The following is a 26524-nucleotide window of genomic DNA, read 5'->3' on the forward strand; positions in this document are numbered from 1 at the left end:
ACCATAGAGCACACACACAAACTAATACCATAGAGCACACACACAAACTAATACCATAGAGGACACACACAAACTAACACCATAGAGCACACATACAAACTAATTATTTATAAAATACAAAGAAGACTCATTGCTATTCTGGAAGGAAAGACACATTTATCACATAACCAGTCACAAAACATCATCTCCATGACCACTGATAATAATAATAATAATAATGATAATAATAATAATAATAATAATAATAATAATAATAATAATAATAATAATAATTCTTTCAAGACCAACTCTTATTGGTTACAAACCACAATACAGACTCCTCATTGGCTCAGCCACTTGTCTGTCTGAATCTGCACACTCTCTCTATTAGTTCAAATCCATTGTACTAGAATCCCTTGGTGTCAGTGAAGACATCCATCCAGTCCAGTTTGTTTACATTCCCAAAGGGACACAGTGGTTCTTCTCTCCCAAACAGGCAGGTGCCTGGAATACTTGCAGCAACAGGAGGTTATGAAATACATTTGTATTTCCATGCCACACAGTAATCATCTCCTGTGTGAACTTCACAACGAATGGGGGCATAGCCACAACAACACACAAGCTAATGACATGCAGCGGAAATGACTTTATGCAGTACCACAGTCCTGCACTAGAGGGAGACGCTATTAGCCAGGGATATTTGCAGAGCTAATCATTCGAAATGAGGAGACTGAAATACATGTCAGACTTTAACGCTTTCATGCATTAAATATTGAAAAAAAAGGCATCCTCATATGAGGCTATCATGCATTTGCATCTTCCATATGTCCCCATATAAAGACTAGAAGACTTTTTTTTTAGCCATCCCCAAATGAGGTCGCCATGCTTGAAAGGGATAAATAAAAAGTGCAATTGATGTACTACAAAAAAAACAACAACAACATTGAAATGAATAAAGCCATCAACACAATACTGGTTGTAAAAAAGGGAGTTTTTTTAATTGTGTTTTTTTTGACCTCCAGAGGTGAAAATCATTAGCAGCATTAATTAGCGCAGCCCTCTCAATAATACCCCTTAGGGTTCCCCTGTTGCTTGTAGGCTTCATACTTCATATAATAAAGGATCATGTTGTGCTCATTTCACTTTCTGTTTGTGAGTGTTGTAGTGAGCAGGTTTGTACTGCGTGCAGCGTGTCTCCCTCTCCACACACGCTGCCACTTCCTGCTGTTCACTCCTCCTGAGTGGCATTGTCAACGAGGTGCGGTCCATTGGCCAGCCTCTCGGTCACTGCCGTCACCATGGCAGCGCCCTTCCCACTGCCGTCCTCCGAGAGCAGGAAGGAGACGTCGCACTCCGGGGCCAGCGAGAGCAGAGCTGCCTGCAGGCGCTGGCTGAACCTGGGTAGCACACGGCCGCAGCTCAGGCTGTTGTAAAGAACCCTCTTGTTTTGTTATTATATCTGGAGGCCAATGCAGTACAATTACAGATATTTTTATGGATCATGTTAAAGGCAAACTATTTTGAACTCCTTTATAAGGCTATCCTTGGCAAAATCCCCAATGATCTTCAGAAATTGTTAATGACCTCTACTTATAATCTTAGTAATAGTTAAAGTATTTTACCTTCAGTGTGTTACACTTCCAGTTGCAAGCCAAAGTATGTTGACGTGCTTGTGAAGAAGTTCCTGTTAATTAATCCTGTTAATACTGGGCTGTACAACGTGATGATATAAACTGACACACCCATGATGTCTGGCTTGTGTGTGTGTGTATCTATCTATATATCTATCTATCTATACACACATACACACACACACTATAGAGGGAACGAGGGGACCAAAAAGGCTGGCCAAACGTAATAGTTAAGTCAAGAAGAATGACCCAGCACTTTATTTAAATGTTTATTTATTTATTTTTAATATTCTTGTTTAAGAAAGGATGACTGAAATAAATAAGTGCAGTTGATGTAATAAATTGTTAATTAAATTACAGACACCAGCTGTAAAAAAGGGAATTCTTCTTTTATTGGATCATTATTATTTTATTGAGTATTTTATTAAATTGTCCCCTTATATTTTCCCTTTTGAAGCAAAGGTTTGAGTGCAAGTAGTGCAACTTGATGTGTAATCTGAATAGGAGTTTCACTTGTGTTCGTATCTTCATCACCTGTAGCCTAATCACTTACATGTTCTCTTCCATGGAGGAGGAATGAATGATTCCTGGCTGTCAAGATCTTTCCTATTTTGGTAATGAAGTCTGTAATCAGTTTAAAAAAAAATCATATTAACCAAACAATAGTTGTTTTATTTCATTGTTTAAATTAATATTAATACATATTTTTCCTTAAAAAATACTCCTTTAAAAAAAAGAAAAAAAACCCTGTAATACAATGAAATGCAAACCCAATCATAGGCAGCAATTATCATCTGCTTTCAGGGCTACAAGTTGCTTAATCAGTACATGTTTTAATGAATAAAGAACCTGTCACGTTAACAAAAAAAGGAAAAAAAAACACAACTGTTCATCTGTATCTTCCTCTCTTTCTCTTCCTCTTCTGCCCCTCAGTCGGCCCTGTTAGTTGCTTTTTGAAGTCAACGAGGCAGTCCGTGGCTTGGGAGATGGGCACATAGGATCTGATGGGAGAATCGCTCAGCTGGAAGGGGCAAGCAGGCCCGTCTCCACCGCTGCCAGGCTCCTGCTCCTCAACATCCAGGCAGGAGACAAGCCCGCTGAAGAGGAAAGGAGCGACAGATTACTGCAGCGCAGGGTTGTGCAATCACAGTCCAGGGGGCCATCTGATTTTGACTAGCCCTTTTCCCATTCATCAAATTAATAACTATTGAATTAATGAATTACATATTTTGTTTACCCGTCTTCTCTGTGGTTGAAAAAGGAATCTGAAGTGCCAACCTCTGCATTTCCTAAAAGTAAAAAAAATGCATTAGAGCACATCTCCCTGTGACGTCCCCCCCCCCACTCAACCCCCAGTGTGCCAACCAAGACTCGTTCTTTTTTAAAATAATCATACAATAATATATCTGAAGCAGGTAGAAGCATTTTAACAAGGAATAAACCCTGAGAAATGTTACTCTAAAAAAAAGAATCTTACCTGAATCTTTACGTTCTGAATGCTCTAAGGCAGCCAGGAGCTTCTGTGAATGGCAATACAGAACAAATTAATTATTCAAAGTGTCTACTGTCCATTCTAGGGTTTCTTTCTCTAACCTGGTATGTCAGGCATCATTGCTGTCCACTCCACTCTCACTCTCTGGCTTAAAGTTACACTTCACTTCCACTGATACTTCCCGTTCATACGACTCGAAATATGTGGGGTTTTCTTTTTTTGTTATTTTTATTGGTCTGATAAAAAGCTTGAAATCTCTTCTAACCTTACTAGAAATCTCTCTTCTCAAACATATAGTATACACATCATTGAGACTGCTCTCTATTTCAGAAAGAGCATGAGGTGAAAGTTACAGCAGGATTTGAGTACTTCTCCATGCAATGACCCCATGAGCTTGTGTCCCTGTCTGCAGTAAGCAGTGGATAAACCTGACCTTGCTTTTCCAGTTTTTGCCCCTGCGGATGCAGTTGTCGACGTGGCTCTGGTACTCCTTTACTGAAATCCAGTCTTGGCAGATGTAGCACTTCTCCTTCTGAGCTGATCTAAACACAATTGAACAGTGCATGTGTTACCAGAAACGAAACACCGTGTCATTCGACGTAGTGGGCCGTTGCAAAGCTGCCGTATCCACTTACCTGTCAGAGCAGGATGGACTGGGTTCAGCAGCATCCGAGGAGTCTGCTTTCCTGATGCTTCGTCTCAGGCTCATCACTGAAAACACAAACACATCCCACAGTTACAATGCCGTGATTAATCCACCATTTGTTTGTGAGCGTACATTATCATTATTTGGAGTAAATTCAGAATCCAGTAGATTTTTTAATGTCAATTTGAATATTCTAGGTGTGGCTGGCAAGAAGAAAACCTATTCAATAAATATAATAGCCTCCATTTGCTTATCTTATCTAACCTGGTGAAAATGACTTCATGAAAGTGACCCTCTGCAATGATATAGGTCTCAAGTGTAAGCTCGTCTCAGCAGTGGCATTATTCAGCACATTTCCATGCAAGGTTTTATAAAATATCGGCAAGCAATTCCTAAAGTACAGCCTTCATCAATCCAAAGATCACTATGATCTAGTTTCATATACCCTCAAGAATGAAGGAATGCTCCTAGGCAACCAAAGCGATAAAGATGTTATCTATGCCTCCCTCATGTGAGATATTGTTCCCCCGCAGGCCGGCTGTCTTACCCTGTGAGGCTGTCTCCTCCTCCTCCTCCACCACCAGCTCTTCTGATTCCCTGGTTCCATCACAGTAGGCTGCGTGCATCTCAATGCGGTTCTGTGGGAAGCTCTGCATGCAGATTGGACACTCCACACGCTGTGCTCTCTGTGACACGGGGGCTGAGCCCAGCTTCTCCACAACATCCTCCAGGGACTGGGGACAGAGAGGGAGACACTTGCACACTGTCCACTACAGTTCTACTGTACTAGCTGTGGGACATCGATGGACACTCTTGTTCTGCTCACTTGCCTGTATACCTGCACAGTAGTAAACTTTGTTTATTAATAGGTGCTGGTATTTTAAGTTTTTATTAAATCCCTCATTGTATTTCACTCTAATCAGTTTAAAAGAGTATAGTTGCCATGACAAGCTACTCTAGTTTTGCTTTGCTTTGTCCACTCAAGGCAAATAATGATTTCTGTTACGAGTATGATGAAATTGTATACGTGACCCTAAGCAAGTTCTGCTGATTTCCTGTTCTGGTAGCGTGAACTCTACTTCTATAAATATCACTGCACAGATCTAAAGATATGTTCATGTTAACGGTGCAGCTGGAGTTCACCAGGTCTACAAGAAGCTAGATGTTGGGGCGGAGTAGCTCTGTGGTTGAAACTAGTCGGCTGCAGAAAGGGTAATGAAGTAGTAAACCGCTTTACTTAGCCCAGATATTTAGACTTACCTGTGTCCGTGCAGGACTATCTTTAAGCAGAGGCTGGCTGGACTCTTCACTGAGCTGGGTTTCTGCAAAGCACAAAAAAACCAAAACAAAACTGTATCATAATTCATCACGTACTAAATCCAGATTGCATACTACACCAGTTCTGGCCTCCCTGCCATCGTTCATTCCTGCAGAGTACAGGGTTTGAGGTCAGACAATATTTGATAATATCTAGTACATCCCAGATTATGGAAATCGCCATCATAATTTAAATGTCAATCTGATAATCCTGGGTTTTTGAACTAGAGATTAAAAACATAAAAAGCGGCGCATCTTGTAAAAGCACTCCGCGTGGAGTGCAGGATGCACCCTATAGCCTGGACGTCGCCAGTTTGAGTCCAGGCTATTCCACTGCCGACCGTGGACGGGAGCTCCCAGGGGGCTTAGGTCGGCCAGGGTGTTCTTGGCTCACCGTGAACCAGCAACCCCTGTAGTCTGGCCGGGCGCCTGCAGGCTTGCCTGTAAACTGCCCAGAGCTGCGTTGTCCTCCGACGCTGTAGCTCTGAGGTGGCTGCATGGTGGGTCTACTCAAGGCACACGCTTCGGAAGACAGCGTGTGTCCGTCTTCGCCCTTCCGAGTCAGCGCGGGGGTGGTAACAGTGAGCTGAGCCTAAAAATAATTGGCTATTCTAACTTGGGAGAAAATGAGAAACTGGTGAAAAAAAATTTCGACCTGGCCGAGGTTGTCACAGTTGAACTGAAGAGGTTACACAAAAGGCTCTACTGTTATATTGTGCAATAGTCTGCCTACCTGGACACATGTCCAAGTCCATCTTCTCCTCCTCCTCTTCTCTCTGTTTCTGCTGCTCCTCTGGCTCTCTGGGGCTCCTCTCCTCCCTCAGGCCGCGTCTCCTTCTGCAACGCAAACAGGTGAGGCACGAGACAAAGCAACAGCTTAGACAGTGCTCCCTCAATATTTCATGATTCTATTATTCCAATTAATCCATGGTCAGTCCATGTTGACAGTAAATTGTAAAAGTAATATATTTTCATTTATTTATTTTTTAGCAGATGCCCTTATCCAGGGCGACTTACAAGATATCACTTTTTTTTTCATACAATTACCCATTTATACAGTTGGGTTTTTACTGGAGCAATCTAGGTAAAGTACCTTGCTCAAGGGTACAGCAGCAGTGTACCCCACTGGGGATTGAACCCACAACCCTCTGGTCAAGAGTCCAAAGCCCTAACCACTACTCCACACTGTCAGCCAGTTAACACTGTATTACATTACCACTGCATATTATACAGATCTGCATATTCCAAACCAACAGAACCATTTGCCCTATTGGACAACCAGCAAGCTATCTTACTGGGGCAAGAGATCCAGGGAATACAGGTGTTAACATTGTGAAAAAGTAGATTGTCGCTGAACAAAAAAAATAAAAAAAAGATTCCCTTTGTTAATAAATTAGGACATGGGTAAACTTGTAAAGAGCGCCTTCACAATTCAGGATTTCCAGCACACAGTAATTATATGTGTGGCGATTAGAAACATTTGAATTACCGTCTCCTTGCCATCAATTGATTTGTTTCTCTTTACCTTCCCACTGGCTCCCCTTACCTCAGGTTCAGCCAGGTCTCCGTGGTGCCTTCTGCTCTGATCATTGCTGAAGATGCCTGTGCAGAGAAGAGACAAAATCTTTAACACCTTCTGATACCTCAAACATGTGCCTCAGCAACAGGAACACTGTCTGTCTATCTCATGCTATGTTGCACAGATCACTTTAAAACATTATCTAACTAAAATCTAGAAATGAACTAGACAGGACTCCCCATACTAACTGCCTGCTGCTGCGAGTTGGACATCTCCTCTTCCTGTTGCTCCTCCTCCTCTCTTCTCTCTCTGCCCTCATTGTCCTGCTGAGAGCTCTCCTCCTCTTCTCCCTCCTGCTCGCTGTCCCGAGGGCTCTGAGAGTCCTGAAAGCTCCGGCTCTTACCTGCCCCCTTGCTCAGTCGGGACAGCCTGGTCCTGCGGGAGGGGTGTGTTGCAGGGGGGCCTGTGAGCACGGGCTCCCCCCACTCTGCCTTGCGCAGCAGCCCCCTCTGTGCCTGCTTCAGGCTCTTCTCATACACCTCCAGCTGGCACAGGATCACCTTGGTGTAATCATCTGGGTTCAAACCCTGGGGGCAGAAGGGGACACCCCAGTAATAGTGCACCGCGCCCTCTCCCCGGGGCATGCTGCCTGCCCCCTCTGTAGCCACCGGTGTCGAGGAGCAGCTGAGAGGGGTGTTCGAGTCCTCTCGGGGGGCTGCTGCGCAATGCCAAGAGGTCTCTGGTTCCTGGGGAGGTGTGCTGCCCTGCTTCCCTCTTCCATCACTGCTGGAGAGGTCCGCTGAGGAGCTCTCGCCTCCGTCGGCTCGATTTCGGTGTACCGTGTCTCTCCTTGAGAATGTCCTCCTCAAGCGGTTCCCCTCGTTCTTTCTTTTAGGGAATGTGGGACTCTTAGGATAAGGAGAATCCTGATTCACGGAAGGCAGAGGACTCCTCAAAGGCGAGAATGTCAAAGGACTTTGGGAACAGGTGAGGGAACTCATCTCCCGGCAGCTGCCAGCCACGTCTTGACTCCCCAACAAGAGTATGGGACTCTGCTCGCCGCTTTGCAGGCACTGGGGACCACTACTACTCCTCAGGAGGGACTCAGAATACTGGGAGTCGTCCAACATGATTACATTTAGAGAAGCATCCTCTTCCATCCTTAAGGGGGATCCATTCTGTTCAGTTTTACGGCATGTTCTTTTTTCCTATAATGTTTAAATGAAAGTTACTGTAGCCCTTTAAGGAGATAGATAGATCGATCGATCAATAGATAGATATAGGGGTGTGGAAGGGTGACTTTACATTGCTGTTACAGTTCAGGTGGGCCCATGGCTTTCAAACCCAACCCCTCACTAGCATGAACATTGAGTTGCTAATTATAAATCATAAATACCTCTCATCTTATTTGGAATCTCCTGCACAGAAACTAATTAATGTTATAAGGTCCCTGTATATATTAACTCATTTACAAAAGCTGGTATCAGCAAACACACCTGAATCTTGGATTGGGTTTGGAGTAGTAATGACTGTATTAGTTGCATACTGACTACACTGAAAAGCTGCACTGCACTGACCTGCACCAGGGGCAAATGGGGGGCGTCTGCAGGATGCTGACAGGTCTCTGGTTCCTGGGGAGTTGTGCTGCCCTGCTGCCCTCTTCTCTTGCCGCTGCACAGGTTTGCGGACGAGCCCTCCCCTCCGTCGGCTCGATAGCTGTCTACCGGATCTGTCCTTCGGAAGCTCAACTTGCGTTTCAATCGGTTCCCCTCGCTCGTTCTTTTAGCAGACAGAGGTGTTACTGTCAAAGGACATTCTTGTGAACAGGCGACAAAACCCAACTCCTGGCAGCTGCCAACCACATCTTGGCTCAGCTTCTCCAAGACGAGAACGGGGCTTCGCTCTTTAGGATTAGCATTCCCAAGAACGGATTCCCACTGGGAGTCTCCTGGAAAACTGGCATCTGGTTGAGTGGAGTGCATTTTTTCTTTTCCTTTATTCCCTGGGTTTTGTTGAACACCCTCTGGTCTGCTCTGGTCAGCTTTATGGGAAACGCCATTTTCCTGCAATAGTTTAAAAAAATGATGTTGTTACAAAGTTTCCCCAACACCAATGTGCACAAGACCAGCACTCTCCAATACACAGCACAGTTCCAACACGAAGGAATGGGGCTGCATGGGTTAAACTGCACTGTCGTTCCGTGTACTGAGTCAGCTCTGTGGATAAAGACTCCAGTTTAAGTCAATAAGGTTAGAGATAATTACACAAAGACTCTCTTCAATAGCCTTCTTCAGGGCCTCCTCCTCCTCGTGTCTTTGATTGGCCTCCTGTTCACTCATTCTCACTGCCAGGTCCAGCATCTGTTCCTCTGTCATCTCTGAAATAATAAATAAAGGAAACAAACTTACATTTCAATAGGACTCCTGTAACACAGAGTTTCAAAGTGCATCTCCCTGCGCAAACCCTTGTTTTTATATACAAGGTTGCTGCTGTATTGTTGTTACTTGAGCAGCAAGGTGAACGTCTTTCTTTATTTACAAGCAAGCTTTTCACTGTACGTTACTGCATTTAATAACAGGAACATAGTTCAGTTCTCGGACTAGTAATTTACATTGGCAACTGAGAAAGGTTTAATCTAACTATGACATTTGAATAGGATTCCTTTAACACAGCGTTTCAAAGTGCTTCTCACTTTTCAAACCCTGACAGACAGACATACACCTGGGGTGGCGAGACACAGGCTTGAAACCCAAAGCAGGGACAACAGTAAAACTAACTGTGCAATACAGCGGTTTGAAACATTTCAGTTTTCACTTCATTTTAAGTGGCCTCTAAAAAAACTACAAAAGATGCACCGTGTGTCCAAAACTGCTCTAAATTGGTAGATTTAAAATGATACCCTGCTTGACCTTTAATGAATAAACCATAGAGGTCTCAAGCGCAGATGTGTCTGATCTGGGTAATCAGTACAGCTTGGAGCGGCTCCAGCTGCTACACAAGTTACCGTTACAAAAAGTGAAAAGCAATTTCATTTTGAAATACAACGCTACCTGGGCTGTGTCGCTTTGTTTTCTCTCTGTCCCGCGAACGTCCGTCCTGCCTTTGCACCAATCCATTATCTCCTTCCTACAGTCAGTAAGGCAAACAATATGAAATTAATTCTACCCCATACCATTGTCCCAATGCAGGTAAAATTACGATACGTCTTATTAAACTCCTCGTAAAGCCAGGAATGGACAAAACTCCGGTCTTATTTCCATCCCTAAAATCATGTTGGCTTTAAAATGTTCGATCCACCTCGCGTTTGCAGAAACTTTCAAAAGCTGGCGCTCACTAGAGATGCGGTTCAGGGGTCGCCAGCTTTTGGGTGTTATTAACACACAACAGACACATGCCATACCTCACTCTCGCTGTCAGAAATGACTATAGACTGGCTGGTGTTTTTATTGGTATTGGTGCGTTGCCTCGTCCGCCTAGAAACCGCCATCTCTTCCCCCGAGGGATTTCGTCTCTTGCGTGGCATGCTTTTATATTATTAAACGTACTCCTGTTGGGCATTAACGACAAAGAAAGCAACGAGGATAAATTAGAGGGAAAAACAAACAGACATGCGTTATTTGTTTGACAGCATCGATAGCGTTGCTGTTTACAGGAGCGAGTTGCTAAGTATCAGCAAAAAGTGCGATTCCGCAAATATTTAAAACTAGTGTCAATGGTTTGTGTTTACTTAATAAAAACAACATCCACGCTAAACATCCCCCTACTTCTTCCCTGAAAATACGACCCCCTGTACTTGGCTTCTCGCACACAGACAACAACAACCACGGTCACGTGACTTGGGGCAGGGAATGCTGGGAACCTGGCTGACTAACTGCCATCGACATCTCACAAAACACTAGATCAATACCACAGAATAAATATCGGATTTGTAGGAAATGTATCCTTATAGTAAAACCAACGAGCCTCTCATTGTAAAAACAACAACAATTATACACAAGTTATTGTTATCGTATTAACTTGTGCAATGTGATACTGGCAGTGTTAGTGCAGATAAGTACGGCACTCCAACAGCAATGAACGATTTATGAAAAACATTAAATAATAAAGCAAGGGTGAGGGGGTCGAGGGAAAAAAAAAAGCGCTAGCGCTATCTCTATCTCGTTTGTGTATTGTACTCTACATATTGTTCATAAAACGGTTTACTAAATACAAATACAAATACAGTTTCACAGACTTGCCGGTCTTTCTATGGTTCGGCTCGGTTTCTATGGTGACCCGCTCGCGCATGCCCCCCCCCTCTCGTCTTCATTCGGAGCTCTCGCGATGGTTTGTCATTCTCGGCTTCTGCGCTGTTGTGTCGACTGGGTCTGTGAAGATGGACGACGAACAACAAAACGGAGCGGTTTCTTTACCGAAGGGGGCTGCGGCGGGTAAGCTGGTTTAGCCCGGGTGTGTGCGGTTCGGGGACTAGTTAGTTTGACAGCAGTCTCTTTAGACAGAGCTATGGAGGTCAGCGTCGCCCGCTGCGAGACCGCTGTGTTTATCTTCTCGTGTGCGCGCAGCTGTGATGCTAAATGAATGAACCGCAGCGATGCTTCGATGTGTGTTAGATACACAACGCCAAGGTCGGCTACAGGACGGCAGAGATGAGGGGGGTTGCAATTCTGAGAGTTTGTAGTTTGCCTAAGAAAATTGGGATTAACGTCGCTTTTGCAATTCGTTGTGGTAATGAAAAACAACAGCTGCTTGTTGCAGGGACACTGCTGCTCGTATATCCCCTTGCTTAGGTCACGAGTTTTTATTAAGAATTTTAAAACGGTTTGTGCGAACTCTGTGGAGTTCGAGAAGTTGCACTGCCATAACTTTGGGAAAAAAACAAAACAACATATGTATTGTAAAATGGTGCAGATACATAGATATGACACTTAAGGTGGTGCGATTGTGCACACAGTGACTGACGGGGATATTGCTGTTGCATAGAAGAGTGTATGGCTGCAGAACGAAGGCTCCGCACAGGGTAGTGCTGCGTGCGCAACTCGTAGTAAACGTAATTAGACGCTACAGTCCGATCACTTGATAAGGGTGATACATTTTGGTACTAAAACAAAGCTTATTTCATAAAAATAACCTAACCCTAAACCAAAGGTTCGTAGTTTTCTTAAAATAGATTTGCTTGGATTATGTTATGTGCAATACTACTGCTGTGCTGTAGATGAGTGTCTGGGCACAACAGTGAACACATTGAAAAAACAGGCACACAAAACGAAGATGACACAGACTTGCCTAACCTGCCCTTGTCTAATTTAATTTAACTTATAAATAGCTGGCCTCTCCTCTCTTCTGCAGCAAGGAATTAAACTCAACTGACAAAAGAACAAAAAAAGAGAGAAACCAATGTGGTCCTGGACAGCCCATCCAGCAGTGTCATATTTTAAGTAGTGGATGCCAGCTGTGATGTAATGGAAGCACCATAACAGAACACTGTACTCTGAGTTTAAACACTTTCAGTAGACAGGTACACAGTACGTCTGTGTGGCTGTTCAAGCCATTCCGGGCTTTACAGTATCTGAGCTTCTTTTAGCCCTGTCTGAGCTCACAGTGAGGTCAGCAACGTGTCCCGCATCCATTGCAACATACAAAGATAAAATGATGGTTGAGCATTACAGCTGCAGTATTTACTGGACCATTCCTGAGATTAACCCTTTCAGTCATGGTGGGACCTCAAGGCCTTATCTTAGTAGCGTATGTTAACCTATGCCATTGGAAATCACGCTGGAGCCTCGCGGGACTCCTTGTTCCCAGTCTGAGGTACTGTGTAAATATGTCAAACATTTTGTGAATAACACTTGAAATGTATTTGCTTACGATTGTAAGTCGCCCTGGATAAGGGCGTCTGCTAAGAAATAAATAATAATAATAATAATAATAATAATAATAATAATAATACTCAATAAAGGAGTTACTTCTTCAGGACAACAACAATAATTCTGGACTTTATTGGCTGGTTTCACAGACCCAGATTAGCACTAATCTTGGTTTACCTTCCCTAAATTAACACTGGCTAGTCCAGGACTAGTGCTAATCAGGGTCTGTGAAACCAGCCAAAAGGGTTTAGGATTTTTAACTAGAAAATAACCAGCTGATGTTGTTCCAGTGGAGTTCTGGAGACTGCTTGGCAGGACTACAGGAGTCATGTTGACCACCGTACGAGGGAACAGCTAGAAAATGTTAAAAAAATAAAAAAAATATACAGATTTATCAGATCTGCTTTTTTTCCCTTGCAGTGAACAAAATGATCAGAGAGAACAGTGATATCTTCTCTGACTCCCATTGCAAAGTGTGCAGCGCTGTTCTCATCTCAGAATCACAGAAACTTGCACATTATCAGGTAACAGCTTACTAATTTAAAATATATATATATATATATAATATATATAAGGATCCCCGAGTGGCTCATCCAGTTAAAGCGCTGACGCTGGAAGAGCAGGATGAGTCACACAGCTTGGACGGCGCCAGTTCGTGTCCAGGCTGTGCAAAGAGGCCAGACTTTGCTGGGGACTCCGAAGGGGGCGTCACATTAGCTCTGATGCTCCCAGGGTGGGGGGTGGGAAACCGGCAGGGATTGCTTCTCCTCATCGCGCAACAGCGAACCCTGCTGGCCAGACAGAGAGCACATTCAGAGTGGATAAGAGGCAGGGCTGATCTCTGTTCTCCGGGATCGGTAGCCCGCCCACCTCTGCTCTGGATGGCTCGGTGTAAAAGCGATTCTGGCTTTAGGCTTGTGAGATCGGAGGACACTCACATGCTAGCAGAACGTCTGTGCTGTGTGGGGACCCGCTGCGGTGAGGAGAAAAAAAAACATTATTGGGCATTCCAAATTGGGGGAAAATAAATAAGAATTGGTCTCCTATTAATTTAATTGTGTAATGCATGAAAAGTCATTGAGGGGTTTTGGCACTTACAGTCTGCACTCTCTTTCTGTGTAGAGTATGAAACATGCAAATAAAGTGCGCCGATACCTGAGTATCCACAAGGATGAAGAACCTGTGGTGAAGAAGTTCAAACCACCATCGCCTAGCAATGTAAGATATGGCTCTGTTTCCACTAGCACATTGTTGGTTTGGTTTTAAAATTTCCCACTGACCCACATTTTTCAAGGTTCATTTTATAACGTGAAACTTCACTGCACAATGGGGCATTGTGCACTAGTCTCTGTAAGTCTCCTTGGATAAAGGCGTCTGCTAAATAAACTCATAGTAATAATAATAATCTATTGGCAGTCGCAGTGCAACAGTAAGATATTTCCCCCAGTCAGCTGTGAGGAATCTTTTCAAAAGCAGTTCCTGCTGGAATTAGGTTGTTAGTAAGCATGGCAAATAATGATGATCTGAGCACAAACAACACTAGAGAATCGGACAGGAAGTAGGACGTTCGGATATTGGGTAAATGTATGTCACGCACAGGGTCCTGTTTTAAAGTACCTTGTGTTCTTTGTTTTTCTTCAGGATAGCAGTAACGGGGAGGAGGATCGAATGAAGGCCTGCCCGGTTTGCAACATGACCTTCTCTTCCCCTGTTGTGGCTCAGTCCCACTACCAAGGCAAGGTTCACTCCAAAAACCTGAAGCTGAAAGAACAGGGCATCCCTGAAAAAGGTGAGGGGGGTGGGGAGGGGGCATGGCACTGCTTTTTGGATATCTGTCTGCCTTTTGTTCGAATTACTTCTTTATAAGAGTTACAATCTTTCTACCTTACCCCTGTCCCGTTCATGATCGATGTCCTATTTGTTGCCCCCGCTTTAGTGTACCCACAGTCGAAGACCGTCCCGAAAAAGCCCTCGCCTGTAAGTGCGCCCCCAGAGGTGTCGGCGGGCAACGACCCTGAGAAGTTCTGCTCCATCTGCCATGCCTCCTTCAACAACCCGCTCATGTCCAAGCAGCACTATGTGGGCAAGAAGCACAAAAAGCAGATGACCAAGGTGAAGCTCATGGAGCACTTTGGCCCCTCCTCTGCACCTGGTAAGCAGCTCTCAGAAGCTCACACAAACCACAGTCCTGCTGTCCTTAGGAATTCGCTGGTGTGTAACACATGCAAGCCAGCTACTATCTACTACTACCTTGTCCTTGGACGTGTGCGTCAGCATGGTGCTGCTCATACAAGCGCATGGTTTTGTGGGCTTTTAATGCACTGGCATTTACAGAGCAGTGTTTGTGGTGTTCTCTCCGCAGCTTCCACAGTGAAAGGCTACCCGTGCTCAGTGTGTAACATCGAGCTGAACTCCGTAGAGCAATACCAGGCACACATCAGCGGTGCCAAACACAAGAACAAGTAAGTGCCGTTCAGGGGTCTTTATTCATAATGTCCATTGCATTTGCTTTTCAGCATCATTGTTGAACATTTTGTGTGTGCAAAAAAAACACCACAAAGGCATCCAACCCGGGGTTTATTCAATTGATCCAATACTGCCGCTGAGATCATTCAAATGTGTCTACCAAGGTTATGAAGATCAAACATCCAACCAGGCATGATGCGAGTCTGTAAAAACAGGACACACTTCACACAGAGAGAGATATGGAGTGTGTATGGAAAGGGTTGCCAAGAATGTTGTTTAGCTCCTCTCTAAAGTAAACCTACTTGGCTGTAGCCACGCTTTGCAGCAGACTGCAGTGGGGTATTAGGGGGTCTGGGTTTGAGATTTTGGGTGTGATTGCTGAACAAAAGCATATTCTTTGTTGACAGTGTGACTGGGAAGAAACAGGCAGCCTCCTTCGTTCGCCAGGCAGCCTCCTTCGTTCGCCAGGCAGCCGCTCCACCAGCGGAGCGCCAGTTCTTTCCAGATCTCCAGCCACGGCAGGATGAATACAGGGGCTATGGGGGCTACAATGAGCAGTACCCCTGAAAACACACCCAGCGTTCCTCCTCCTCCTCCCCCACCAGTTTTAGAGAAAGCGCTGCTTCCTTTTCTTTCTTTTTTTTTTAATTCTCGGAAACGGGCGAGCTTCAGAGCGCTTGGACGTTGGCTCAGATTAAGCTCCATTCTAATCCCTGTTTTTTTTTTATTAATTCTGTTTTAAGTTGTGGACTAGTTTGTGAAGTGGCTGTTATGTCACAATGCTCATCAAATTGTTTTATACATATGGTCTGTCTTTACAAGAAAAAGGAGAAGGAAACATGTTTGGCACAGGGGGTGGTTTGTTAGGTTTGTACAGCTCTGGCCAAAAGTTTGAATTTTAGGATTGAAAAAAAAAACTATGAACATAATTTAGATCTTTTATTTGGCATCATGTAATCGAAAGGAAGTACATAATGATATCGCAAAAGTCTACCGAAAGCCATCGTAGTAGTACAGTATTTCATGTTCGATTTTTAAATCTCACATTCGTTAAGCATATGGAAAACTACAAAGCGGTGTGTAATTCAATAAGTTAACGTACCATTATTCAACAGGTTTCATTTGACTTTATGAAGCACAGTTTGTTAATTCTATAGGGTGATGCAAAACTTTTGGCCATAGCTGTAGTATGAAGCATTGCAGTGTGAACAATATTATTATTAATATTATTAATGTTTTGCGCATTATAGCTCCACCTGTCTTTGGCTATACAGTACAAACTATAAATCCTTGTCAATTTTGCTTCATGGAACATCGGAATTGTATCTCGGATCTGAGGAACACCTTTTCCAAAACTACACATGATACAATTACTGAAATTAAACATGTGCCCTTTACCCTGTATTGTGATGCTTTTTTAATACATAAAACCTCATTTTACATAATCTAATTTAACCTTTTTTAATGTGAAATTTGGATCAACTTAATTCAAATTGGATTAAGCTTGCTTGTCTCTAAATCCACTTTTCTTGTTTGGTTGATAATTGAATGAAATCTCCAGGTCTATTGAAGTGTTTTCTCTAGTCACCCTACATGTACAGTACATGCTAGCTGTGGTGAGTAAACCAAGGCAGCTTCAAGTCAGCCGTATCCTTGACTGCCAAGCAGTGATTAACAGTACTGTGTTCATAGTTTTGTTTTTAGAGAAAAAGCTGCTAGTAGTTCTACATTTTGCTTTTGTCTCTGCATTTAAAAGTGTAACTTGTGTGAATCTCTGTGCTACTTTGCAGTAGTGTGCTGGTCCTGTGTTTGCATCCTTCGCTGGCTGCATCCAGTCCACAGTAATGATGGTACACATGGATAAGCTTGGATATAAATGTGTACATCAGGGATGGAAATAAGACTCCCATTGCTTTGCAGTTAGAGCCATTCCTGGTTTTATTAGGAGTTTAATAAGACACCCCTGAGCTTATTACCTATACACTTAGGCTCATCAAGCTTGTAGTAAAACCTGGAATGGTTGAAACTGCTAAGGGAGTCTGTTATTTCCATCCCTGTAGATAACATCAAAATAATCAATAAATCACTGAGACGAAACATACTTTTACCATAATTAGACAGAGAATTACGCAGGTGCCACAAGAGCATTTTAAATAAATCTGCGATTTCAGTTTTATAGTTTTTTTCATAAAAATATCAGTTAAAACTCACCTGTGTCTGTGTAAAATGAGTTGCAAATTCCTTCTTGCACCTATGTCTAAACCTTCAGCAGCAGGACTGGTTTCCGTTGGCTATTTCTCACAGCTGTCTTTATAACAGTGAATGGTAGAATCAGAATCTGTACGTGCCAGTGGCGAGATTAAGCTGGGAGTATGCAATTATAGACATTGAATATGATCTGTACATTTACAGGAAGAAAACAGTACGAGGCACCTGTATGCTAATTAAAACTTGCTGTGTACCAATGCAAAATGGTTCTTTCTATTTTTTAGTTTCCATGTTTCTCTCTAGTTTAAGATGTGGTAGAGTAGCATTTCTGTTCTCTTATACAGTTGGACAGCAGATGGCGCACTGGTACTGGATAAAGTTCTGTTTTTCTTGTGAGGATTTTGGGTGGACAAGAGCACTTCTGTCTCACAAAATCAGAAGACAATATTACCCCATCAGAGACACGGTCAACTGTGCATATTAACATATTACAAATTGTGTTTTAATTAAAAAAAAACACAGATTTAATGCAGTTATCCAATTTGGCAACAAACAAAAAGTGTACTAGCAAGTTCTGTAATCTGGTGTTTTGATTGGCTGAAAGTGGATTCGTGGTTTATAATTTAGTGTAGACAGCCAGACTCTTAGCGGAGAATGGCCCTGTACTGTAGCTAGCTTGTGCCAGCATGAGCATGGCCATACACCGATCTGTCTTGGGCAAGGGGATGGTCAGAGACCCCTGGTGTCCTGCAAGTGTGTTTGATTCCCTTGTGTGGTGTGCTTGTAGTTCATTTTAACAGTTTATCTTATTATAGTTTGATTTCCATAGCACACAATCCCAGAGTTATTGCTAATAAATCTGCAGTAAAACCTACAGAAGCAAGTTCAGAATCCAAAGAATTAAAAAAGAAAAAAAAGTAAATTCGGGGGGTGGGGAGGGGGGAGCGGACATGCTCATTCAAAAATATGAGTTCATGGTTTTTTGCGTATTTTCTTTAACTAAATGAGACGTAAATCTCCCGCTATTTATTTTTTAATGCGCTTAGCCGAACAAAAGAACTCAGTGTTCCCATGTGCTGGCACTGCGACAAGTTCCATTCATAAAAAAATAAAAATAAACTGAGCACTTTCTCTCCCTTCTCTGATAACATCTATTTCCACTAAGGGGGCGGTGCCTGTGTCTCTCTATTCAGAGGCTGGCCAGACAGGGAGAGAGAGTCACCGCAGGACTGGAACCTTGCTTCCTGCCAGGCGCCAAGGTGTATAAACACTGCGCCGCTTCTCTAGCTGCTACACCGAGCTCATTAACAGAGTGGCGGAGGGGGCGGCGTACACTAGGGGGAGCCAGAGTACACTGGTCTCACTGTTCTCCAGAACTGCCAGCATGCAAACATAAAGGGACAATTCTCTTGCATTGCTCAGTGGTTTTATTTTATATAAGCACCCACTAGGGAAAGGATTCCATATGTGAGACGTTGCATCTTTAGTATATAAAGATGTATACAGTACAGTAAGGGTATATATCATGAAGGAAGTACTTTTAAGTGCATCTAGCTTTTTAAAAGTGTAATTTTCTTCCAAACAGTGTTTGTGTTTCCGCATGCATTTCTGGAAAACGCTGCTCCCTACTGGTGAAACACTAGCTGTAACGCCTCCCCACAGAAACACACAGAGACCCTCGTTACGCCTCAGTAGAGGGACATTGTTAACCTTGTGTGATTGTGAGCGGCTGTGTCTATTCAGGGGTGTCAACAGAGAGGGGGTGCAAAGCACAGAGCCCCCCCCCCCCCCCCCCCCAGTAAAATCTGCAGTGACTTCACCCCAAGAAAAAACACAAACGCAGAAGCAATTTGTTTATCAGCCAGCAGGTGCCTGTACAGATATTGAGATCTGAAAGGTGAAAACACTTCCATTGCTAAACCAAGGTTATGCATTTCTGATCCATCGTGTGTGTGTGTGTGTGTGTGTGTGTGTGTGTGTGTTTGCACACAGTACATGTGTTTTGCATGTCAAGTGCAGGCTCCGGTGCTTTGGTGCAGTAATGTGTTAGTTTAAGATTCTGCCACTATTATTTTCTATTTAATTATAGAAGTGTGTTTTTTTTTTAAATGCCAACCCACTGTGCCACCATGCCCCTGGTGTTCAGAGTTTTTAAGATTTATTTGTGGAAACATTGCTAGGAGCTCGAGGTTTCTCAATAGACCATACCCCTGCCAAGAGCTGTTCCCGGGGGGGCTGGCAGGATCAGTCCAGCCAGACAGACTACCTGATCAGTGCCTCCGGGGAGCAAGCAATTCAGACAATATAACCACTTTTGTTTATTGCCAGTAAATTGCTTCAAATCTCTTGACAGATTGAGAATAAAATTCCATTCAGCGAGCAGGACTGACTGAAGCTGTCTGCTCATACTCCCCTAGAACCCAGCTTTAGAGCAAATGCAAAGCTTTTGCCCTGTTCTCTGAAACAGTTTACGACACAAGAACAGGAATCGGACTGCTCCTGTCTGCAGCAGGTTGTTTTTTTATTTGTGGATAATCATTTCTTTTAAACTTTAAGTGCTTGAAACAAACTCCTTAGTTTTATGAAATGTATTTTATAGGTGTGGTGGGGGGGGATATTGCACAATCCCTCTGAAAGGGATTGTTGGCATATCTGTAGTAAATAGTGACTAATAGGGGCTGGGAGGCCTGGATGACCTTTATTGAGTATTGCTGCAAATCTCACTATTACGTTGTTTAGAATTAAGGATGGACTGTCTCTGTAGGATTAACCTTGACAGCATCAGGACGGCAGGTAGCAGCTTGTGTTTTGAGGTTGTTGTTTTTTTGTGGGGCCAGAGGGCGAACTGAAACATTAGTTTATGATAAAGAAGGAGGAAGAGTATAAAAGAGCTCTGCCCCCCATTAATCAGCCAATGACAGGTCTGCTAAGAGGAGAGTGAGAGGGCCCTGTATTTGCACTGGGAGTGCAAGGGGCCAGGATGTGGGGGCTGAGGGCTTGGAGGGTCTGTAGCAGGAGTGAGAGCAGATGGGAGTGGTGATAAGAGATCAGGGGGAGGGGACTCCATTCAGAGCTCTATCTCTGCAATTAAGAGGCTATTGTCAGAAATGGAGGCAGACGGGGGGTCATCGCCACGCCACAGCGCTTCATTCAGGAACAAAAACGTATCTTGGGAATAGCCGATCGTGTGGAGAGAAGGGGAGGGGCCAGGGTCAGACTGCCTGCCTTTACTCTCCTATAGGCTGCTAAGAAATAAATAAGAAATAATAGGGTTACGCAATGGAAATGACATACCCACATTTACACAACAGGCCTGGAGGCCTAATAGAGCTGAGGGACTGGGAGGCAGTGTGGGCTAGTGGTTAGAGCTGAGGGACTGGGAGGCAGTGTGGGCTAGAGGTTAGAGCTGAGGGACTGGGAGGCAGTGTGGGCTAGAGGTTAGAGCTGAGGGACTGGGAGACAGTATGGGCTAGTGGTCAGTGCTGAGGGACTAGGAGGCAGTTTGGCCTAGTTCGTTGGTGAACCAGTTCTTGTATCACAACTGATTATGCTTGGGAATTGGACCACACATATGAACAGACAATATAACTTGACTTTGTTCCAGTAAAGGGTCTTGTGAACCTGCATGACCATCTGAAAACCAGCACTGCCAGACTGGGCCGGGCGCTAGTCATTGCAACAGGGATGGGAAAGAAAGAAAAGTCTTTTAGCAGCTGGGTTTTAAAAGAGGGAGAGAGAGCAGCTTGTGAACGTGAGTGTGAACTCCTGTGCTTGTTTCCAGTAAACAGCGAGTGCTGAGAGAAGCACAGCCTGTCACTGGGCTGGGAAGGTAGGTGTGATGTCACCATGGCTAATGGCACACCTGTCCCCAGTTGGGGGAGATTAGTTCTCATGTTCTCTTTTGAACTTTGTGCCAGTAAGAAATATCATACAAATAAAATAAATAGAAAAAAACATGGATGCAGAATTGTAAAAAGATTGCAATTGGCATCATTCAAATGTGCTTGCGTGTGTTTGTGCGTGTCTGTATATGCGTGTGTTTGTGTGTCTGTACGTGTCTGTCTGTGTGCGTGCATGCTTGTGTGTGTGTGTGTGTTGCTCCCTTGTTGAAGTGAGTAGTTAAAGAATAACAATTTGATTATTGTTTGTTAAAACATGCCTGCTTCCTCTGAAAAGCAGTTGTACTCGAGCGAGGATTTCTGTGAATGAAAGGAGTGTGTGAATGCTCAAGAGGAGATTAATGATTGACGGGGCAGGGCGAATGCCAGTACACTTGTGAATGATTTTCAACACTGCGGTTGTTTGGAGAGAGGGAGAGAGGGTGGAAAGTAGATGAAGGCAGATTCCCAGTGCTAATGTAAACACCTGCATGCCTGCATACCTGCGCTGTGCCCATCCCTTCATGCTGAAGGGGTGATGATACCAGCATGAGACCCAGAGAACACTAAAGAGATGTCATCTCTTCTATAACTTCCCCTATTTGACAGCTTTGCACAGTGAGGGATATTAGTGTATTCCTGGAACAGATAAACTCACTCAGTTTATCCATGCTCTAGAGGTACTTTAAAGCTCTTGTCACTGAAGAACCCAGCTATAAAGTAAAGGAAGCCAGTACATTCAAGTAGTTCTGGAGTTTGGACTAGTAAGTGATAGGCGCTAATGCACTGGGAGGCAGTGTGGTCTAGTGGTTAGAGCTGAGGGACTGGGAGGCAGAGTGGTCTAGTGGTTAGAGCTGAGGGACTGGGAGGCAGTGTGGTCTAGTGGTTAAAGCTGAGGGACTGGGAGGCAGTGTGGTCTAGTGGTTAGAGCTGAGGGACTGGGAGGCAGTGTGGTCTAGTGGTTAGAGCTGAGGGACTGAGGGGCAGTGTGTTCTAATGATTAGATCAAGGGAAACTGCTTATGTATGGAAAAATAGATTTCTGAGCAGAAGGGGTTAAACATTGTTAGTTTGCAGCCAAACTTCACCCAACAGTAATCTTTTGCATGCTGATCTGGGTATTTTCACACATAATCGCTTCCCTACTTATGTAGCTCGAATGGGGATTATCACAAACGTTTCTCTCACCCCAGTAAAAAAAAAAAAAAAAGTATTTTATAGAGTCTGTTTTCAGAGCAGCTCTGTTGGTGCAGGTGGTTCCAGGGTTCAAATTACCCAGCGGAGAAAGTTTCTCTGGCTCTCCCCTTCCCCCATGATCTGCACATTCCTCAGCATTACTTCAAATTCTAATGACAGATGGACACATTCTCTCTGCCCTCCTCTGGTCAAGGATAAATGGAGCAACATGTGAGCAAACGGCTAAGTGCAGCACCTGTTCAGACAGGGGGCCAGGCCATACCTCTTAAGAACCTCACTTACCTGGAGTCCTACAAACAGCACTGCCCTCCAGGGGTGTTTGCATGGGGTATGAAGACCCCGCAGTGAAACTGACCCCCACTGTAAATCTAGCCAGAGATGGAAATAAGACTCCCATTGCATATAACTAGGCAGCGCTGCTCCCTCAGCCCTAACAATGGCCTCATTGAGATCCGAGGGCTCTGTGTTTGTAGAGCAGTGAAACAAACGGTAAGTTTGTTTCAGCACCTCCATGTACCAATCCAGAAGATGCAATTAAACCCCAAACGCACCTGATCCACAGCGTTGGAGCATAAAACAGAGTGTGGGTCTAACTAAAAGAAGCTGAAGACACTTTTAATTACGCTCCCAGTGTGTAGATTAAAACCTATTACCACACAGTCACAAAGCTGTCTCTTCAAAGTAAATGAATAATAATTACAGATATAATAAGAGCATACATTACTATAGTAACCCTTGCAGGTGGACTCGGTCACTACCCCGTGTCAGCTAAGCTCATCTTGTCTCAGTGGTGTTGAAATGCATAATATTGTACTAATTAACGCTAAGCCGCTGTTGTAGGAGACATACACATCGAAGCCCGTCATTATCAGTATTGTTGGTTTGAACTCAATAACAGGGTTAAGAAAAAAATGGTGCACACTTATCACGGGATCATAGGCTTAGTGATCATAGAGTGGTCTGGCCTGGTGTCACGCTGTGTAACACAGGCAATGCTGTGCATACAGACCCTCCACACTTAGACTTCCAGCATTCACACAGTACTGACAGCACAAGCTCTCGACTTGCCCAGTATTGAAGCAGCACACAGGAGAGCCGAGATCCAGCCTGAATATGAGCACACTCTGACAAGCAGGGTTTGTTTGAGCAGGCTTGCTAATCAGGAGAGTGCCAGTCTCCTATAAAGCATGCATGATGTATAAGAATGATTGTATGCAAAATAGTGGGTGTAACGAGAAAGTGGTAAAAAAAAAAAAATGCACGACTCCTAAGAGGACCCGCAATTAACGACTTCCCAGCTCATTTTCTACAATAAAAGTGCAGCTGATCCCTGACAGTTCGGGCTCATGCACAGTCGGTTGCTTTGCTACGGTTTGCTTAACCTCCCCAGTCCAGCCGTATTCACACACACACACAATCGGATGCCACCCCCGCTGCTAAAAACTCACTTAAGAAGCTTAAGCAAGCTAAAGAACAAGAAAACTGAATGAACAGACGATTGGAGGAAGGAATTCATAAATGAAAGAAAGAATGAGTGCATCCTCCTTTACCTTCGCCGAGGGGATCAAAGACTTTTGGAGGGAAGGGGAGAGCAGACCGATTGACTGACCATGGGGCTGGACCATCCGGTTGAGGTTTGGAATTTGTACAGTGTACTAATCGTGTTCATCAGAGCCAGTGACTGAACTGGAGGAAAGCTGTCACACAAGCAATCGGACAGCATTCATAAGCCTGCCCGCTATCTACGCTGGTCTGTACATATGTCTGGTTCTCCAGCCATCTCCTTGCTCTGGAGTCCTGTCAACAGGTTTCAGGGCGTCATGACAGTAAAGGCCCTGCCCTCTGAAATGAAACCATCTACGCCATCCAATAACTAGCTGGAAAACAGAATAACAATGCACAGGCACATTGTTACTGAGTCTACAAGCTGTTGGGAGGTCTTAAAAGCAATCAAGAACTTCCAAAAGCCTCCTCAGAACGTGTGGTGGCACGGGTTCTCATTACCTTGCTGGCTTATGGACAGTGGACATGTCTTTCACCATCGGGCTTGCATGGGATGTTTTATTGATTTTAAAGGGGTCTAGGGTCCAGTGTGTGTTTGAAGCCCATTAATCTCAATCTAGTTTTGGGGAAGGACACTACATTGCATGCGTGCACCATCCTGGTGATTATTTCTTCCATGTTCATTTGAAATGTTCGTGCTGGGCACTGCATAACTCCTGCTGGAGAGAAGGCAGCCAGCAGGATGGGTTTATTAAACTCAGCATTTGATGGCGGATGAAGAAGAATAATTGGATGAATGGATCTACAAAGGAATGAAAGGATTCCCCCCCCCCCCCAGTCTATCCTCCTCTGCAAAGGCAGCGCTGCCAGAGTGGCTTTGAAAGGAAAAGTTAATCTCGGGAACGCCTGACCTAGCCTCTGAATGCCAGATCCGAAAGCAGCGAGGTGAAAACGCTGCAGAGTCCAGACTGTAGAAATGACACCCAAGTTCATTCTCACATAATGCCCAACGAAACCTATTAGAGCTGAAGCATGTGACCTGGAATCTGACTGAGGAGTGCCTTGCAGGTTGCTGTTTGTAGCTTATTTCTGAACTGAGAACCTTCATGCATGCCAACTGCACTGTGCTGTAGATTACAGTGACAAAATAAGCGATCTGCACTTCTACCCTTATAAAACTTTCCCAGGGTATGTTTGCAGTTGTGCCATGCCTTTCCCATGGCTATACTATGCTTTCACCATAGCTTACCCTGGCTTGCCATGTTTATCAATATGCTTATGTAAATGTATACCTGTAATTGTGCCTTTTGTGCTACACTCTGGCTGCACAAAGCGAACACTGTCTCAGATTGAAACAATTCTCATATGTGCAAATGAAGACACAAAGCACTTGGAGTGGTTACACCAGAGGACTCGGAACCAGGAGATCCAGGGTTTGAACGGTAGCACAGCCACAGACTCGGAGTGTGCTTGGCTTGGGTGCATCGATTGATCTCAGTTCAGCTGTTGAATGGGGGGTGGTAGCAAGACCCCCATCGAAAACAAGATGCTCCCTCTCAGCTGGGCTTACGGTGGCGCAATATAAAAACACAAAGCTGCAGCAGAGCCCACATGCCATACAGGCTGGCTTTGAATGAATGCAGTATGCCCTGCTTCCTGCCCGCTGCTATTCAGTTTCATGCTGGATTTCAACACAGAGTCACCAGCATTAAACACACACAGATTAGCATAACAGTCGCTGTAGGAAGATGCCAGGATTGTAGACATTTCCTCAGGAAGCAATTTTCTTTACATAATCCCATCCCACCCCTGCCAAAAAAAAAAGAAAGACAAAACACTGGGAAAAAAATGTGGTTTGGTAGCAGAGCTTGCATTTGTTCCTGGATGGATTTACAGGAAACAAGTGGCATTGCGATGAGCGCAGAAAATGGAATGCCAAACGAGCTCTGGAAGGGGAGCGTGTAGAAACATGATCATTGTGTGTGCACGATGTCCTTCAGCCCCAGCAGTACGGATCAGCTCCAGCACTGGGGCCAATTGCACAGTCTGCTTGGTTGTCTGATGAACGCTCAAGGGGGGGGGGGGGGGGAGGAGGATGAGAAGTGTCTTGTTCAAATTAAAATAACTTGTTGTTGTGAAACCTCATCCACACATCTGTTATGACTTCTGTCAAATCACTTTCCTTGACATGGGAATTAGAAGAGGCACACAGATCCAGTTTTAACAGCTACTTTCACCTCTCTGCGGCTGACAGCTGTGCGGAGAACTTGTTCTGTTGCCATGGTGACACATACAGCAGTTTGCATGACCCCAGCCCGAATCGGGTGGGAAGCACCTTGCGTGAAGTCTAGTTCTTGAACAGACTTTCTGGATTGGCTTGGAGAGCCTTGATAATCTAGAATACTGGACTGTGTGTGCATTTCATATATAGTGCCTTTCATGTCTCAAAGCACTTCACAAGGACGGAGAACCTAGCAACATGCTTGCCCCCTGGAGGTGGAAAGGCGCCAGTGCATTTGAGCCATGTATTTACTTTGTCCTGGATGTCAATGCTGATTGTTGGAATGTGCAGGAGGTGAGATTGAGCCCTGCTCTTTGTTGAATCCTCGCAGTACTGTAATTGCACGGGCTGGTTGACATTTCCCTGAGATGACATCCGGTGCTGTTTGATGTTTTGGTTGTTTTGAGTTTTCGCAGTGGGGTTGGTCAGACAGGACAGTGTCCGATGTGTGAAACGCTACCAGCTGGTAGTAACACAGATGCACCCACCAGCCCCTCTGTGCCCCGCAGTGTTTCTTTAGCAGCACACAGACTGAAGGGGCTCT

The 26524-nt window shown here is 44.3% G+C and overlaps 2 protein-coding genes across 4 annotated transcripts; one reads left to right on the forward strand and one right to left on the reverse strand.

Annotated features, from left to right (window-relative positions):
• Positions 1–952: 952 nt before the first annotated feature.
• LOC117431167 (BRCA1-A complex subunit RAP80-like) lies at positions 953–10492 on the reverse strand. Of its 3 annotated transcripts, XR_009308175.1 has the most exons (16): positions 9985–10492; positions 9635–9710; positions 8849–8961; positions 8162–8647; positions 6833–7792; positions 6612–6667; positions 5799–5902; positions 5009–5070; positions 4296–4482; positions 3738–3813; positions 3536–3644; positions 3088–3130; positions 2848–2899; positions 2497–2707; positions 2164–2234; positions 953–1376 (listed from the first exon to the last, which is right to left on the reverse strand). XR_009308175.1 is itself a non-coding variant. In XM_034908493.2 (15 exons), exons 1-14 carry the CDS (start codon positions 10105–10107, stop codon positions 2500–2502), a joined length of 2655 nt encoding a protein of 884 aa, XP_034764384.2. In that variant the 5' UTR covers positions 10108–10492; the 3' UTR covers positions 1867–2234; positions 2497–2499. The 3 variants fall into 3 exon arrangements, 2 of the variants coding, with proteins under 2 accessions (XP_034764384.2, XP_034764383.2); XM_034908493.2 differs by lacking the exon at positions 953–1376 and having other exon boundaries at positions 1867–2234; XM_034908492.2 differs by lacking the exons at positions 953–1376; positions 2164–2234 and having other exon boundaries at positions 2262–2707.
• A 332-nt stretch (positions 10493–10824) lies between these two features.
• Positions 10825–16311, forward strand: LOC117413038 (zinc finger protein 346-like). Its single transcript, XM_034908532.2, has 7 exons — positions 10825–11014; positions 12869–12972; positions 13571–13666; positions 14090–14237; positions 14385–14600; positions 14811–14910; positions 15322–16311. Exons 1-7 carry the CDS (start codon positions 10852–10854, stop codon positions 15479–15481), a joined length of 987 nt encoding a protein of 328 aa, XP_034764423.2. The 5' UTR covers positions 10825–10851; the 3' UTR covers positions 15482–16311.
• The last annotated feature ends 10213 nt before the right edge of the window (positions 16312–26524 follow it).

This window comes from Acipenser ruthenus, chromosome 22 (genome assembly GCF_902713425.1).
Source record: "Acipenser ruthenus chromosome 22, fAciRut3.2 maternal haplotype, whole genome shotgun sequence".
Taxonomy (NCBI): Eukaryota; Metazoa; Chordata; class Actinopteri; order Acipenseriformes; family Acipenseridae; genus Acipenser; species Acipenser ruthenus.